This window comes from Vulpes lagopus, chromosome 6 (genome assembly GCF_018345385.1).
Source record: "Vulpes lagopus strain Blue_001 chromosome 6, ASM1834538v1, whole genome shotgun sequence".
Taxonomy (NCBI): domain Eukaryota; kingdom Metazoa; phylum Chordata; class Mammalia; order Carnivora; family Canidae; genus Vulpes; species Vulpes lagopus.
The window spans coordinates 72,014,463-72,031,231 of record NC_054829.1 but is presented as its reverse complement, the minus strand read 5'-3'; the positions used below and the strand labels follow the sequence as shown (position 1 = coordinate 72,031,231).

At 55.2% G+C, this 16,769-nt stretch overlaps 1 protein-coding gene across 4 annotated transcripts in view; it reads left to right on the top strand.

Moving 5' to 3' along the window:
- Window positions 1–3,154, top strand: part of SLC24A4 (solute carrier family 24 member 4) — a 166,166-nt gene extending 163,012 nt beyond the window's left edge. For all 4 annotated transcript variants that reach the window (XM_041760291.1, XM_041760290.1, XM_041760289.1 and 1 more), the window contains exon 17: window positions 494–3,154. In XM_041760291.1, coding sequence (XP_041616225.1) covers window positions 494–646 — 153 coding nt within the window. In that variant the 3' untranslated portion in view covers window positions 647–3,154. The remainder of the gene's footprint in view (window positions 1–493) is intronic.
- Window positions 3,155–16,769: the final 13,615 nt, after the last annotated feature.

The window sequence follows — 16,769 nt, the reverse complement described above, 5'->3', positions numbered from 1 at the left end:
GGCTCAGCGGTCGAGCGCCTGCCTTCGGCTCAGGACGTGACCCTGGGGTCCCAGAATCGAGTCCCCCATCAGGCTCCCCCAGGGAGCCTGCTTCTCCCTCTGCCTGTGTCTCATAAATAAAAAAATAAAAGAAGAAGGAGGAGGAGGAGGTCCAAGCTGAAGTGTGCCGGGCTGTGAGCCAGAGAATACCGTGGGAGTTTTGCCTGAGAGGTTGGAGGACACCAGGCTCTGCAGCCAGGGGAGGGCTGGGGCAGGTCCCTGTTGTTGCGAGAGGAAGTCCTGGCCTTGAGGACTGGGGCGCCAGAAGTGCTCCCATGGGAGCAGCAGCCATGTGTCCTGGGGCCAGGGCTCGCCTGCCATCAGCAGGCGTGGACGCCCAAAGGGTCCCAGTGACCAGGCTCACCGCCTGCCGGCAAGCACCACCACCCGGGAGAGCCTCCGCGTTCCTGCGTCCCCGCGCCCCGAGGCCAAGCCCCGTGCTCTGTCCCCGCAGGTCCTCGGCATCCACGTGAACAAGTGGAGGCTCGACCGGAAGCTGGGCATGTGTGTGCTGGCCCTGTACGCCGTCTTCCTCTGCTTCTCCATCATGATCGAGTTCAACGTCTTCACCTTCGTCAACTTGCCCATGTGCCGAGAGGATGATTAGAGCCGAGCCACCCTGAGCTGCCCTGGGCCCCGACGACCTCCCTTCCACCCGCCCCAGCGTGAGTGTCTCCTGCCTCCGTGGTCCCGGCCGCTCTTCAGGCGCGGACGGAAGAGCCATGGCGGTCGCCGACTGGGCGCGAGCCGGGGCCTCCTCCCCCTCCTCGTCCTCGTCGTCCTCCTCCTCCGTGTCCTCGGAGCCCTGCCCTCCCCACACAAGCAAGTTTCGGGGCTGCCGTCTGAGCATCCTGGCAGGTCCCTGAGCTGGCGGCCCGGGAGGCCCCTCGTGACACGTCAGTGAGGACTTCCTGTCACTGGGTGGCCATTGGAGCTTGTGAGGCCCCGGGGCAGGTGCAAAGTGGGAATGTGGTTCCGCAGGTCGCCCCCAGGCTGGTGGGTACGGGTCCCCTAGACCGCTTGTCCTTCGTGGGCCCTCCTGCCTCTGACCTCAGCAGGCAGCGCTGGGCCTCACCCTGCAGGCAAGAGGGCCCAGGCACAACACTCCACCCCTTTCTCCCAGGGCACAACACTCCACCCCTTTCTCCGGAGAAACTAAAATGCAAATAGCGTCTCACAGCAGGAAAGAGAGAGCTTTCTCACCACTTTTATCAATGCGTTCAGAGAATGAACAGTGAAATGTTAAAAATAAAATGTCCTGGAGATCATCATACTTGAAAAAGAATCATCCCAAATGGAAAGGCACCGAAGGAGAGCCCTCTTGGACACAAAATCCCACGTGTATCGTCGCGTTGCTCTGACGCTGAGCTACTGGTTTGGGATCTAGGAGAGCGTGAGCAACTCTCCCTGGATGCTAATTCAGGGACACGGTGGGGGTGGCAGGTGACAGCCGTCCCAGCCCTTCCCCGGGAGGTGGTGCAGTGGCCTGTGGGGCCTGTGTTTCCTCTATTAAACGCTGTCCTCTCTAAACCACTGTTGTGAGGCCCAGTTGTCCCAGTACCCAGCAGTGTTGTGGCCTGCCGGACTGACTGCAGGCCACAGGGTCGTGGTGGACGATGAGAGGAGATGTTTCCTGAAAGGCAAACAGCTGCTCTCTGTTACCTGGAGGCAGGTCTGAAAACTGGAACTTGGCACTTTTAGAGCTAAACTTCTCGAGCCTTAGAGTTGGCTCCGTGTGAAGAGCCCAGGATGGGAGGCAGAGTCAAAAAAGAGAGAGAAAAATATCCAACAATTTTTCACCTGCTTCGTAGCTCTCAAATCAATATTAAAAAGATTTATGAACACAAACCATCCGTGGTTTCTAAAAAAAGGAAGCACAATTAGTTTTATACAGAGGTGGGGTTTTTTAATTTTTTAAATATTTCTATTGCAAAAGTCTATTGGATTTGATGCACTTTTAATAACTGGGATATTTTGCACAGAAGAATGTACGGGAGAAGCCCCAGGTAGTGTGAGGGAAGAGGGTGTTGGCCGATTGGTCATGAATGGTGTGTGAGGAGCAGGAATGCAATCGCTTTTTCCTTCCTGAAACAAAGGTCATGACCCGAGGTGGGATGCGGGCTGCGCTTGCCCAGGGCCTCCTGAATTCAGAAGGAGGAAGTGATCCCATCCGAGGCAGGCGGCCTGGTCACCAGGCTTCCGCTCAGGATCCACGTCAGTGTTAGTGGCTCCACCACATGGAGGCCCCTCTTGTTTCTCTATCTGGACCAAGCTCAGTGGTCCCCCAGGTGGAGGCAGAGGTGATGTTCCTGAGAAATCAGCGAGGTGAGCGGGAGGCCAGGACCAGTGGGGCCGTCAGTGCAGAGTGGACACACGGGGACATCAGAGCCCGGGCCTCGGCCTGGTCTCCCAGGCCCACCGGGGTTCCAAGCTGTGTCTGCTCCTCCTCAATTCTCAGAATGGCCCTGTGGTGTGAGGAGGGGTGATCCTCCCTGTTTAACAGAAAGCACAGTCTTGACTGAGAGGAGGTGACCCCGGGTTAATTGTCCGTGAGGTGCGGCACAAAAGCCAAGCCGCCAGCCGTCCCCCTCCCGGTCACCCAGGGCTGGGCCATCCTTGGTGGGGGACGGGCGGGGACAGAGCTCTGCCCCGTGGGTGGTTCTCATGGTTCAAGTCAAAACTGTGGTAGATCTTACCTGACCCCTCGTGCCCTGGCGTGTGTCCTAATGGCTGTCCCTCCCCAGCGCCCCTGGGGTTTTCCTGGTAAAGACCAAAAGATGTTTTTGTCCTCTGAGCTTGGGCCGTGTGGTCCCCTGACGTCATCCTTGCCGGGCGGGGTTCACTTCTCTGAGTCCTCGCAGAGCTTTTAGAGAACACGGAATCCTGGCTCTTCCTCGGGAGAGTCTGTCCGAGGTGACACAGCGTCCTGCACCTGCAGTTTGAGGGTACAAAGTCGTGTTTCTAGTCCACGGAGCTCTCCTGCTGGCTGCTTCTCTTTTGACTGTGATGTGCCAATGCGACTTCCTTAAAGGGTCTATGTATTCATTGTATCCAGGAAACTCCATAAACGCTGTAGGTGGATGATCCTCTTTTTAAACTAAACATTTTTCCATCACGAGTTGCAAGAATTGCTTGATTAATTAGACCTTCATTTTAAAATAATGGTTTTATCACTACACAGAATTACTCCCTTTATTTTATTCCCAAGGCTGATTAGCGTGGGGCAATCCCTCTGCTTCAAAAATAGGCAATAAAAAAACATAAGTAAGTCTAGCTCTTGTAATTGGGAGCAAGAAAGAAACACGAAGAGCTGCATGATCAACAGTGTCTGCAGAGTCGGGAGCAGGTGCTTCCTGTCCGTCCCTAGGTTGGAGTCACCCTCGGCAGCTCGGGCACGGACTGGTCCATTAGGTGCGTGGTGTCTGGAAACATGGCCCTGGAGGCAGGTTCTGGGTCGATGAGGGGAAGAACAGATGGCCAGGGCACGGTGGGCAGGGCAGGGGACCGATCCTGCCAACGTCCGCGCATCCCCCTGGTGTACAACTCCCAGCTCATCGACGTTCCGCCCGGGTCTCGCTGCCACTGTCCCTCCACTGCTGTTACAGACTCAAAGAGGCCATAGGGCATAGCCCTCCCTGGTGCAGTGGACACCTGGGGCGGTCCTGCAGATCCCCACCCGGGGGCCCCCGGGCTGCCCAGGAGCCTAGGTCCCCAAGGAGAGGCTGCTGCTCTTGCCTTTTGATGAGCTGCAGCTGGACCCCACTCAGGAGCACGGCCCTCGGGATGCCCTCGGGATGCCAAGTCCGCCCCGAACCATGGTCTTGGAGGTGAGGGCAGCCCCTCACTACGCCCTTGCACCCTCCGGGCACTTCTCTCTCTCCTTGGGGCGGACAGGGAGTGGGTCTGCTCTGTGCCCCCCTGGGAAGGTAGGGGACCCTAGCACCCGCGGCAGATGCTGCGCCCAAGCTCCCCTCCTTCCCCAGTGGTGTTCAGCCTGGAGGGGCACTGCCTGTGCTTGGGTACAGCCCCCTACGGGTGGCAGGAGGGACACGGGGGCCCCCACGGCTTGGGCTGCTGCTGGTCAGCAGCCGTGGGGTTCATAAGGGCTGAGGCCCCGACCCTGAGTGGGCACTGAGCCCGGGATCCCTTCCATCCCACCCCGCACCCCCTCCTCCCCTCTGGCTGGACAGACGGCTGTGCTGCACCCGTGACAGGCTCTCGAACAGTGCGGGAACTTGCCTGTCAGGTGAGAATCGTCAGGATATTGTCGTGATTAAACACTCCAGGGCCTAAGGCCCCCTGAGCACGACTTCTGTGTGTCCCTCTCCGCTTGGGTCAGCAGCACATGAGTCCAGGGCACCTGACAGGGTTGTGCCCCTAGAAACTTCCAGAAATTTCTGAAATGCTCTGTGGGCAGCTCTCAGGTGGCAAGAAGTCCAACAGCTCCCCCAGCACACCCCCGAAGGGCTGCCCCCCCGACCCCACTCTCCCCATGTGGATTCCCCCGGAGTGTCTGGACCCCCAGCAACTGTGGACATGTGCTCCTGGGCCCTGTGGCTGGCCGTGGTGGGTCAGCGCCCAGAGAGGGGCTCCTGCAGCACAGAGAGCAGCTGAACCAGGAGTCAGTAAGGGGGCTCGTGCAGGGTCCCCTCGCCATGCTGTAGGAGACGTTCCTTGGGGGCACAGACCAGGGGCGTGGGTGTGGTTGCACTTGCTCCTGACCAGGGATGCCTGACTGGGGTGCCTGATGGCGAAGGGTGGGGGGGGAGACCCCAGCCTGTCCCAATACCACCTAGCTGCCAAGAAACAGGTGTCCACATAAAATGGGGAGGATGGGACCTTTCCTCCCATCCTGCCCCGTGGGTGGAGCTGCTTGGGCCATGACCACCAGGGAGCCAGCCAGCTGGCTGGTGTTAGAGCTTTTTTTAAACAATTCTTGTGTTTGAATGACAAATTCCCTCTGTCTCTGAGGAACCCCCACATGCGGCCAGGGGCTGGTGGCCCTGCTTGGGGTCACCTTTTATCTTCTCGTTCCCAGGGTCTCCCCTCACCTCGTGCAGGTATCCGTGTCCAGGGTCAGGGTCAGGTGTCCCACACAGGCTCCGCAACAGAGCCGAGGACAACGTCCCTTCCAGTCTGTGGAAATGTCTGTGGTCTGAATACCCGGGGCAATGGGTGGCAGCTCCAAGAGCTGAAAATACCCCCGTGCCTCCGTGAGAGTCTGCCCCTGGGTGTGGAGCTTCTCCGCCATTAGATTTGTGGGGCTGGGATTGGTTGCTCCTTGGTTAAAGGCCTGATGACAGACATGGGCATGACCCACACCTGCTCCCACTGTTGCCAGAATTTAAACAGTTGCTTTTTATGTAACATGTTGGTTGGGACTTTTCCATGGTCAAGGCCAACAAAACCCTTCATCCTGGAGAAGGTACGAGCCCTCCCTACCACACCCCTGGAAAACAAGCTTTGTAAGCTGTCAAGAGAAAGTCAGGGCAGTCTGAGGTCTCTGGCTGCGCAGTCAGCTTTGTGCACAGAGGGAACGTCCGGGCAAGGGCCCTCCCTGCTCCTACTCCGGAGTTCCCAGGATGGGAATTCCTAGCGATCCACACGGACAGTCTTCCTTAGGAGCAGGAGCAAGGCCTTCCCTTGCTGCACTGTCAGCCAGGCAGCTCTGCTTTTCCAACTCAAATGTTCTAGTGGGTTTTTTCCTGGCCCTGGGGACATCCCTGTCACCCCCAGAGGCCCCTTCTGAGCTGTAAAACACGTCCCAGGGCTTCTTCCACGTGCTTGGAGCAAAGATATGGGGGTACCCAGCAGGAGGAGCTGAGGCTGAGCCTCTGCGAGCAGCTTCTTGGGAGCTTCTGCTGGTTCCGAGCATGGTGCCCCCTGGTCCGCTGCTGCCCGCCTGGAGTACTTGCTGGGTGAACACAAAGAGAGCCTGAAGGAAAGAGGAAAGGGCTGCCGGCCAGGTGGGGCCAGGCCTGTGGGCAGAGGGAGGAGCGGCCAAGAGAAGGGCCAAGCGAGGTGAGGCCAGGAACATCCCGGATGCGGGGGGGCGGCGGGGGGGGGGGCGACTGGGCAGAGGTCCCGCAGGGCCGCAGGGTATTCCTGGGGTCCGGCCACGACCTCCCAAACAGCAGATAGAATCGGACTCTCACGTCCAGGAAGCACCCCCTTGAAAACGACCAAAACCAAGGACTTCCGGGGCTTTTACAAGTCCCTGGAGTGCCCCCCCCCCCGCAGATGTTTCTGGCATGTGAAGCCGAATGCTGTGTCCTTGTTGATTCCAACAGGCAAAGCAGGAGCGATGAGCTGAAAAGTTGTAAATAATAAATATATTTATCTCACTATTTATTTTTTCAATAACTGTGACCTCCCGCACTGTGAATGCTCTGTGATATGACGCTCTTAGTTTAATAAAACTGTCATTAAATTTGAATGAATTGATATTCATGGTTACTAAACCCTGGCATGAGTTCATTTTTATTGTGAAGAAAAATCTAGAGTCAATATGAACTAAATCTTTATAAGAAATCTAGCAGTCAGTATTGTGATGCAATATATCAGAATCTGTACACCGTCAATAAAATACCTGGGCACAAGCTGTCGTTCCCTATATAGAGCTTCCATTCATGGTCTAGCAGACACACACACACACACACACACACACACACACACACTTGTATTTTGGGGAAGGACTCTACATTGGAATAACAACCACTTAAGACCATTTCTGTTGGCATATGGAGAAAAAACAAACTTCAGAAAGGATGAAGGATGGAGCTTTTTCATGATAATGATGGGTAATGGATAAAACAAAGCAAAATTTTGTGACTGATCTTGTTGGCTCTCTACAAGTGTCCAGAATGGCCCAAGCATTTCCTACCTGGTCAGTAGGGCCCCTCGATGGTCAGGGGACCCCACACAGTCACAAAGGGCCTCACAATCAGGAGGGCCCCAGGCTCTGCGGTCACCATTTTGGATTCCTTAATAGCTTTTTGAAAAAGGAGCTCCATATTCTCATTTTTTGCACAAGGCCCTGCAAATTATGTAGCTGGTCCTGCTCACCTGGAATAACTTGGGCCAGAAGCTCCTGTGTTAATGAAAAATTGAGATGAGGAGAGGTCCTGCTTAATTCCTCCATTTAGTAAGTGTCCTGAGACCCGGCTCCCTCGGGGCACTTCCACGTGCCCATGAGTCACCTGCGCATCTGGTTAAAAAGCAGATTCTGGCTCAGCAGGCATGGGATGGGGCCAAAGATGCATTTCCAGCAAGTTCCCAGGTGATGCCAATGCTGCTGGGCTCCTGGGAGAAGTGAGGATACACAGCAGTCCCCCTCAGCATACGACGGGGGCACCTGTGCAGGCTCCCAGACGGTCACCGACCTGCAACAGGGTGAGCGCAGGAGCAGAATATAAGTATTTTATACCTATAGCAATATGATGGGTGATTTTATGTCTTAATCTGCTTTTTCATTACATTTTTCTATTGACTATAAAATATCCACCCACTGTGGATCACAATTTAAAAACCCTTGCGGGGGCCTGGCCCCAGCCAACAGCCACCCCTGGGTCTCCACTCCCCCTCCCCGACTCAGCCCCCTCCCAGCAGCCAGGGGACCTTCACCAGCAGGAATTCAGATCTGCCCATCTCCTGCTGGCAAACAGTTAGTGACTCCCAGTTGCCCTAAAGGGCCACTTCAGTCCCCCCACCATCATCACCTCTCTGTCTGCCTGTCCTCAGGCTATTTCCTCTGCTCCCAGGGGGTCCTGCAGCAGCCAGGAACCTCCACCTCTGCCTCCAAGGCCTCCCTAGACCTCCAGGCCAGAAGGAACCACCTGCCTTTGTGTTTTTTTGTTTTTTGTTTTCTTTTTCATCATCTTTTGTTGGTGAGACTGCTTTGTTATTATTTGGCAACTATGCAGTTTTCTAAAATAGTCTCCATTTGATACGCATTCACCCACAGCCCCCACCAACCATAGAAGGGCACCAAGTCGGGGCTGTCTAAACTTCATCTCCCAGAGGAGCCTTTAAAACTGAGGGCACATTTTGTCACTCATTGGTTTACTCATTAGATGCATGTTGAAGGCCTGCCCTGTGCCAAGCATCAAGCCAACTGCTGGTTGCAGAGATGGAGAGCCCACCTCCAGCTGCTCCAAGGAGCCCCCAGGTTCCAGGAGGGAGGGAGCTCAGTAGGCAGGAGCCCAGAGAAGGGCACCCAATCATACTGGGCGGCAGGGAAGACATAATTCATGCTGGGGCTCAGGCGACCAGGGGAGCCGGGGGTGGTGGTGACATACACTTACGTACAAGACAGGAGTCACGTTAAGTCACGCCCAGTAGTTCTGATTTAAAAAGAGATGGTGAACAAGGGAAAAATAGGACTTGGAGATGCTCAAATATCCCCAAATAACTCAAGCTGGAAAACTCACAGGGCCCCCAAAGACGTCCATGTCCTAGTGCCCGGAACCGTGCATGTGGCACCTTGTGTGGCACAGTGGACATTGCCGACAGGATCAAGTGAAGGGTCCTGGGCCCCAAGGCCCTCTGGGATTGCACAGGTGACTGATGCAGCCACAGGGTCCTCATCAGAGGGAGGCAGGGGAGTCCGAGGGGAGCAGGGATATGATGACAGAGCAGAGGTCGGAGGGACGTGGGGCCATGAGCCAGGGAGGTCTGTCATGGGGTCACGCTATGTGGAGCCACCAGGCTGCCAATCAGAACAGAGGTTGCTTTGCTTTCCCTGCAGATGGAGGGGTGCTGGGACAGGGCCTGGGGCAAAGGGCATCTGAAACCCAGGAAAGAAGTGACTAATGCTGACTGGGGGCGGGGCTATGTGCAGGTGCTGGGGCTCGCTGGGTGACCTAACCCCCAGGCCCCGGAGCCCATGGGCAAGAGAAAGGAGACATAGGGAGGGGAAGCCCAGGGGAGGAGCAGGTGTGGAGTCCCACATCGGCTTCCCGGAGACCCACCCCCTCCTCCCCCTGCCCATCACATGGGGCTGCTGAGACCCCGGGTGACGCGGTGGGACCTGGCCCATGTCCAGTGACTGCCAGGAAGGCAGCTGGTGGTACAGGTGGAACAGACATCTTGCTGTCCTGGGGACCTGCATCTGGAGTCCTTCCCCATAGCTCGCTCTCTAGGACACACGTCTGACCTGGCAGAGACACAGGCAGAGGGAGAAGCAGGCTTCCTGCAGGGAGCCCAACGTGCGACTCAATCCCAGGACGCCATACACCCTGAGCCGAAAGGAGATGCTCAACCACTGAGCCACCCAGGTGCCCCCACACTTGACCTGTGAAGGTGAAATGCAGGCTCGGGAGTGCTGAAGATTGGCAGAGTCCAGTTAGGACAAGGAGAATTGAGGCAGGGATGAGTTTTCCCCCACAGCAGGGAGATGACGGGCTCCTGTGGAGTCTTGGCCCTGGGGCAGGGAGGGACTCCAGCTGCTTTCTTGGGGATCCCTGCCCGGGAGGGAAAGCACCCCAGGGGAATGCTGTTGGGTACAAAGAGGGCTGAGGACTTTGGGGACAGCCTCTCTCTGGCCAAGCCCTGGTCAGGCTCCTCTGAATCCTCTTCTCCACGAGGCCCCGACCTTTGGGCCTCCATGGGGGCCTCTACCTTGTCCTATTGTAGGAGGAACCAGCTACATCAGACAGCAGCGTCCCACACCCCCACACGTCACCCTCTACTTGTGATTGGGCTCCTTGGCCCCCCCGACCCTGGGTGATGCTGACGCCCCTACCTGCCTCCAGCAAGAACCCCGATAGGTCAGTTTAGTTGGAATACCCCATCCCCCTGACGTTTCCACCTGCCTGTTTCCCTGCTGCAGTGGTTGTCACACCCAATCTCCCCCTCCCACGGTGATGACCCCTGCACCCACGGGATTGGCTATGACCTCCTTGAAGAACGTCTACCTTGTTCCTTAGCAAATGTCATGAGTAATTTTGTCTTTAAAGCTTGCCATACTCCACCCTGGGGGCCTCTGGGAGGAGAAGCATGTGCTCAGTGGTCAGGGCCAGCCGGGCCGGCCAGCGAGAGTCCAAGGGCAGGCAGCCCAGCCAGGCCTGGAGAGATGCTGCTGGCAGGGGCAGGCCCCACACCGCCTCCTGCGGGGCTGCTGACTTGGCCATTGGGCCAGGGAGCCAGGAAGTACTGGAGCCTCTGAGGCCACTGTAGGGCTGGGGCTGCTGGGGGGCCGGGACCCTCCGGGTGGCACTGAAAGCCCTGGTAAACCCAGTGGGCTGTGGCAAAGTGCAACCCTGGTCACTCCGGGTCACTGTGCAGCCATGGAGGTCATGCCTTGGGCGTCCTGTTCTGCTGCTGCCGCCTTGAAACCTGCAGGACTCTTTGAGCAAAGGGATCACATGTCATTTTGCAGCGGGTCCCACATGTCACATACCTTCCCTGCCCTGAGCCGAGAGCTCCATGCCTGCAGGGCCCGCATCTGCTGCAAGAGCACCTGGGCGCATAGATGCTGCTCTTCCCTCTGGGTCCTTGGAGGGAGGACCATCCGTCTCAGGCGGCATTCATTACTGGCGGTCGGATGGAACCCAGACTTCCCAGATGCACCTGCTTCTCGGCACCCCTGTTGTGCGCAGGGCACAAGGTGGAAGGCCCTGTACAGCCTGGAGCAGGGTGTCTGTTCTGCTTTTATATAAAACCAATAAAGGAAAACTTTTTTTTTTTTTAAGGAAAACATTTTTAAAAATAGAGGAATGGAGGGAAACTGGATTCAACACAAGCCTACTAAACAGATGCATTGGGCACGTTCCATGTCATGTACACCAGTGGAGTGACATGGGTTGGCCTCCAGCCACCTTGCAGAAGAGGAAGTGGGGCCTGGGGGTAAGAGTATGGTCCTAGGTCCCAGGGAGGTGAGTGAGCCGACCCGATGACACTGCAGGGTCCGTGGTAGCTGGAGCGTCATCGTCGTCTGACCCCCCTGCCCCAAGACCCCTGCCAGGCCGCCCGGTGCAGCATCCACCTGCTGTGGCGGCAGGAGCCAGGCCCGGAGGACCCGGGAATACCAGCGCCTACTCACACAAGGGTCCCTGTGGCTGACCCTCCCACTGCTACCCCGGGGTCTTAAAGGATCCCCCCACCCCCGGGTCTTCACACAGGAAGGAGGCCCGGGACACCACACTCAGTGTTCACAGGAAGTGAGGAGCCCCCAAAGGGAGAAGTGAGACAGAAACAAATCACAGCCTCGCCCTGAGGGGGAAGGAACGTAGTGTCTTCGGGCGACCACGCTGCAAAATGAGCAAAGGTTCAGCCCTTGTCGCCAACACAGACGACACACGAGGAGGGTCAGTGCCATTGGCAAGGCGGCAGCCCTCGAAGACGGACACTCAGCTTTGCTGGGCTGCAGCTGGTCTTCCCTCCATCATCCTCCAGAGCCAACCAGCGTCTCCCCAAGCCTCTGCCCACACACTCCCCTCCCCTTATGTCTGCCTGTTGGGGTCCGACTCCAAGAGAAGGCCCAAGAACGGTGGCTTAAACAGGATAGGATTTTACTCTCTGTCACACAGAAGACAAAGGCACTTAGTCCACGCTGCTGCGGTAGCGGTGACCCAGCTGCCTCTGGTTTTGCCCTGTCTTCTGTAGCATGTAGCCTCACGGCACAACACGGCTGCCTACCTTCATCCTGACTGTAACCTCATGAGAGATCCGACTCAGACCCAACCAGGTAAACTGCTCCAGAGTTCCTGAGCCACGGAAACTGTGAGATTATTAAAAAATAAAAATAAAATAAAAATAGAGAGAGAGAGAGAGAGAGAGAAAGAAGGAAAGAAAGGAAGGAAGGAAGGAAGGAAGGAAGGAAGGAAGGAAGGAAGGAAGGAAGGAAGGAAGGAAGAAAAAAGAAAGAAAGAAAGAAAGAAAAAGAAAGAAGAAAGAAAGAAAGAAAGAAAGAAAGAAAGAAAGAAGAAAGAAAGAAGAAAGAAAGAAGAAAGGAAGGAAGAAGAAAGCAAGCACTTCTTGTGTTTAAAGCTGTTAAATCTGGGGTAATTTCTTAGACATCAATGGATGGGTAGTAAAGCCTGAACATGGGTTTCGCCTCATTTATCCAAGTGACCTGATTCCCTGGTCTGGGTACATGCGCGTGAGCAGACGCAGTGAGGGGTCTCCTGCCACAGCACCAGTGCACGGGGAGGGGCAGCAGTCAGGGCTCCCTCCCCCGCAACCCCCAGGGTGGCCCCAGACCCTCACCAACCTCTGGTAGATGAGCCAGCTTAGCTCTGACAAGCAGTGACTGGCCGTCCTCTGGCCTCTGGTCAAAAACGTGGATCCATTTCCCTGACGCTGCTGGGTCAAAGGCTCTCCGATCCCGCCGGCCCGGTGCTGTCAAGGCAGACATGGTCACAAGGCCAAGGAGTCTCTCCAGGGCCAGCTGCCCTTCCCATCTCCGCAGCCATGTGAGGGGCCGAGTCTTTGCAGGCCCACTGGGGCCACCTCCTCCCCGAGGCCTCCTGGTCATTACCCAGGGGATGGAGCCAAGAACGACATCTGATCACGACCCCCTGCTGCAGAATTTAGGGACCAAGTCATAGGAGTAAGTTGAGTGACACGATTCATGACCTAGTTTGTTCATGTGGTAAAAGGTATGATGCTCAACTGTGGATTCCATAGTCTGTCAATGCTCACAGAACATCCTCACTCATCTCTGCCAAACTCTGGCGTCTCTAACCAATCTCCAGTTGCCACCAATGAACGCGGTAAACTTTGCGTTTTTGTTGACAGTAGTGGGTACAAGCAGAACAACACAATGAAGACCTAAGTGGGAAATTTGCTCGTTCATCACCGACGCAAAGAGCTCCTCTGCAGAATCAGATAGTAGTTTCTGGAAACTGGAAGGATAGTTGCTTAATTTTTTTGTGCTCTTCACAACATGATGACTAAAGGTATGACATGCTTTTCAAAGCAGCTTTTTCGAAGTAAAGCTGACTACAATCATCGTGCACATTTAAAGTGTATGATTTGATGTTTTTATGTCTGTAAATATCCATGAAACATCCACTGCCTTCAGAATCATGAATAGAGTAAGCAACCCCAAAGATTTCCTCATGTACGGCCTTGTCTTTCTGGTCATTTCTGTACAGATGTTGTGGACACTGTTGGTCATCTACCCCACATCCATTCTCTCCTTTCCTCCTCAATTTTAATCAGGTTTCAGCCCCTTCCCACCATGGTGTGAGGGAAGTCACCTCCACTTGGCCCAGGACCGAGTATGGACCCCGGTTAAGCCCGTGAGGGCATGACATTCTCTATGACTGGCCTCAGATGGCCAATCACCCCACGTGGGCTTCTGTCCTAGGCTAGGAGAGAGGCTTCTCCCCTTCTCTGTAGGATGAATCTGGGGGCCTGAACCTGAAGGCCATTGAAAGCTGCCTTGTAGCCACAGGAGAGCCAGTATAAGGATGAAGTCAGTGCCAAGGAGGTCAAAGCAGAGAATGGGACCAAAGTTGACTAATGACAGAAGCACTGAGTCTCTGACCATTTGGCACACAGAATTGCACGTACTACATCGCTTCTAAAATGGCCCCGACAACCTCTGCCTCTGCTCTTCACACCTCCATGGAGTCCCCTCCCCTCAAATGTAGAGTTTCTAACATAATGGGTCCAAAATGACGGGATGCCACTTCCATGGTTAAGTTATAAGACAGTGGTGTTTCCATCTTGCCCACATACTCGCTCTATTGTCTTCCCGGCCTCACACGTTGATGAGGTGAAGAGCATGTTCAGTGGCATAGGGCACAGAGGAGGGCTTCCAGCCAGCAGCCTGCAAGAAACTGAGGCCCCTTGAGGAGCTGAACCCCACCAAGCCACCTTAGTTTGGAAGCAGAGCCTCCCCTAGTCGAGCCTTTGGATGAGACCCCAGCCCAGGCCAATAGCTTGGGTGCAGCCTTGTGAGATCCAGAAGCAGGACCAACCATCAAAATTGTGCCAAAATACCCAACCCTCACATTATCTATGACATAACAAATGTGTGGGGTTTTTTTGTTTTTTGGTTTTTGGTTTTTGGTTTTTTCTTTTGTTTTTAAATGTGTGTTGTTTTAAGCTGCTATACCTGGGGGTCATTTGCTATGCAGCAAGATACCTGGTACACGCCCCTATATCTACACTTCCAGGCATACGAGACAACCCACTTCCTTGTACTTGGTCCACCTAGATTCAGAATTTTCTATCTATGGCTTGCCTTGTCCTACCAGAGTGCAAAGTCCTCAAGTGTAGGACGTCCACACCCTCCTGGGACCTCACTGGTGTCGTAGCTGTGTAGACTGTATGAATCAAGGGCATTCTCGCCCTGGTTTTAGCTCACCTTCTGACAGCACGAAGCAGGGATAGCTAATCCTCACAATAGCACAGAACTCGGAAACAGAGGAGCCTTTCTCCTTGGTAACAAATCATTTTTATTCAGCCAATTTGGGCTTTTTTTTTTTTTAAGATTTTATTTATTTATTCATGAAAAACACAGAGAGGAGAGAGAGGCAGAGACACAGGCAGAGGGAGAAGCAGGCTCCATGCAGGGAGCCTGACGGGAGACTTGATCCCCGGTCTCCAGGATCACACCCTGGGCTGAAGGCGGCACTAAACCACTGAGCCACCTGGGCTGCCCCAATTCGGGCTTCTTAAGCACTTAATGCTTTCAGGGTCCTCCACCAGATATCGGTAGGGTGGAATGTAGAAAAAAATTTAAAAGAAGGTGTACTCCTGGCTCCCAAGGAGTCTATCCTCATACTAAGGATAATCGAAGCATGAGAACATTCTAGTGTGTGGAGTCCGTAACACGTGCAGGTGGAGAGGGCATTCAGCTGGGGGCAGACCGGCTTTGGGGCAGATCCTGGAGTCAGAGGAACAAATACAGCCGGTTGTCTGGGTGGGAAACGGGGTCCCCGAGGGAGGCCTTAGGAGCCTCTCCTCTCTGCCTCCAGGATGAATGGGAGCGGCTGAGTGGGTGAGGGACACCAGGCTAGAAGCTGCCTCAATACTCCACGCTGAGGGCTGCTTTAAAAGCCTTCTAGGGGGACACCCAGGGGGCTCCGCGGTGGAGCGTCTGCCTTGGGCTCAGGCGTGATCCTGGGGTCCTGGGATCGAGTCCCACATTGGGCTCCCTGCATGGAGCCTGCTTCTCCCTCTGCCTGTGTCTCTGCCTCTGTGTGTGTGTGTGTGTCTCTCATGAATAAATAAAATCCTTATAAAAATAAAAAATAAAGGATTTCCCCAAAGTAGCAGGGAATGAGGTGAGGAGGCTTATTGGGGTCAGATGGCAGAAAAATCCACAGAAAGAGCTGCTTTTTGTATCTGTTTTTGTACAAGCTATCCCAAACAGCCACCATTTCATCATATGTCACCACTTTAGTGGGCCGGAGTCGAGGCAGGCTTGCCCGGTGAACCTCCTGTCCCGCAGGACACTGACCGGGGCACCGCGGGGTCTTCAGCTGGCAGAAGGCTGGTGTGGAGAACCCAAAACAGCTTCACACACACGTCTGGGGCCTTGGCTGGTTTGCCCGTGTTCCCAGCCGGAGGTGGAGTAGGACTCGGAGCACTCAGTCGGGGTGCCCAGCTGTGCCCTCGTAGCCCTGCCCCGTCCCCAGCACATCCTCATGCTCCAGCGCTGATCCTCAGGGACGCTGCACCCACAGGGCCTGCCCAATGGGCCCCCAAGGCCTCTCTGGAGCCCCCGCCCTGCACCTGTCACAGGAGGTGGAGGGACAGAGAAGAGTTAGTGCGTTTGCTTTCCCAGGGCCCTCCTGAGGACAGCGGGCGGCATCTGTGTGTGAGGTCCCTGCTCCTACCCCCCGCGGGCTTTCTACAGGACAGGACGTCTTACTTCTGGGTCTGCTGACCACCCCTCCAGGCTCAGGAAGTTACCGGGTCTGAGGCTGATGGCATCCTCCCTGGGACCTCCTCACCTATAAATTTATGTAAACCTCCTCAAATTATCCGGATCAGATACCCCATTTGTTTCTGGTGAGATCCGACTGGCACAGTAAAGGCCGTCATCATTGTACATACAGTATAGCTAACGTGCACTGAGCATGTACTATCCGCAGGCCCTGTTCGCAGCCCCTGACCTGTGGAAGCTCAGGTGACACTCACGGCAGCCCTAGGAGGTAGGCACTAGTGCACCCGTGTCACAGGTGAGGATGCTGAAAGAGGCACAGGGAGGCTGAGCAGCTTGCCTGAGGTCACAAAGCCACTAAGTGACAGCGTGGGATTTGAACCCTGGCAGCCTCACTCAAGCCCCTGCTCTCGTTGACCCTTCTAGGTAGAAGGAGGATTTCTGTGGCAACAACACACTGTTTCCTCGAAGTCTCTTATCCAACTCAGAAGCAAGGTTTGGGGACATTTTAAAAGGCAAGACTCCACTGTGAGACTTTTTTCTTTCCTATGAGTCCCCAGAAGCTCCAGCAAGGCTCGAAGGTGACCTCCTGAGGGTGACCTTCCCCTGAAAATTCCCACAGTGCTCCTTGGGACCCAGTCTGTTTTCCCTCACCTGGAGGGGGAGGGGGCTGGAGCAGGCGCACATGAGAGCCCCCCTACACACACACAGGCAAACCAGCCTCTTACATTCGGGGGTTTGTGTGTCATTCCTATGGTTCTGCTGCCACGACTGGACGTCCCCCAGGCCCAGCAGGAGCTCCAACTGGGATTGGGGTTTTCAAAAAGGAAAGGAAGATAAAAGGGACCGTATTCGTTCTTGCAATGGGGATGTTGAACGGAGCAGTGGC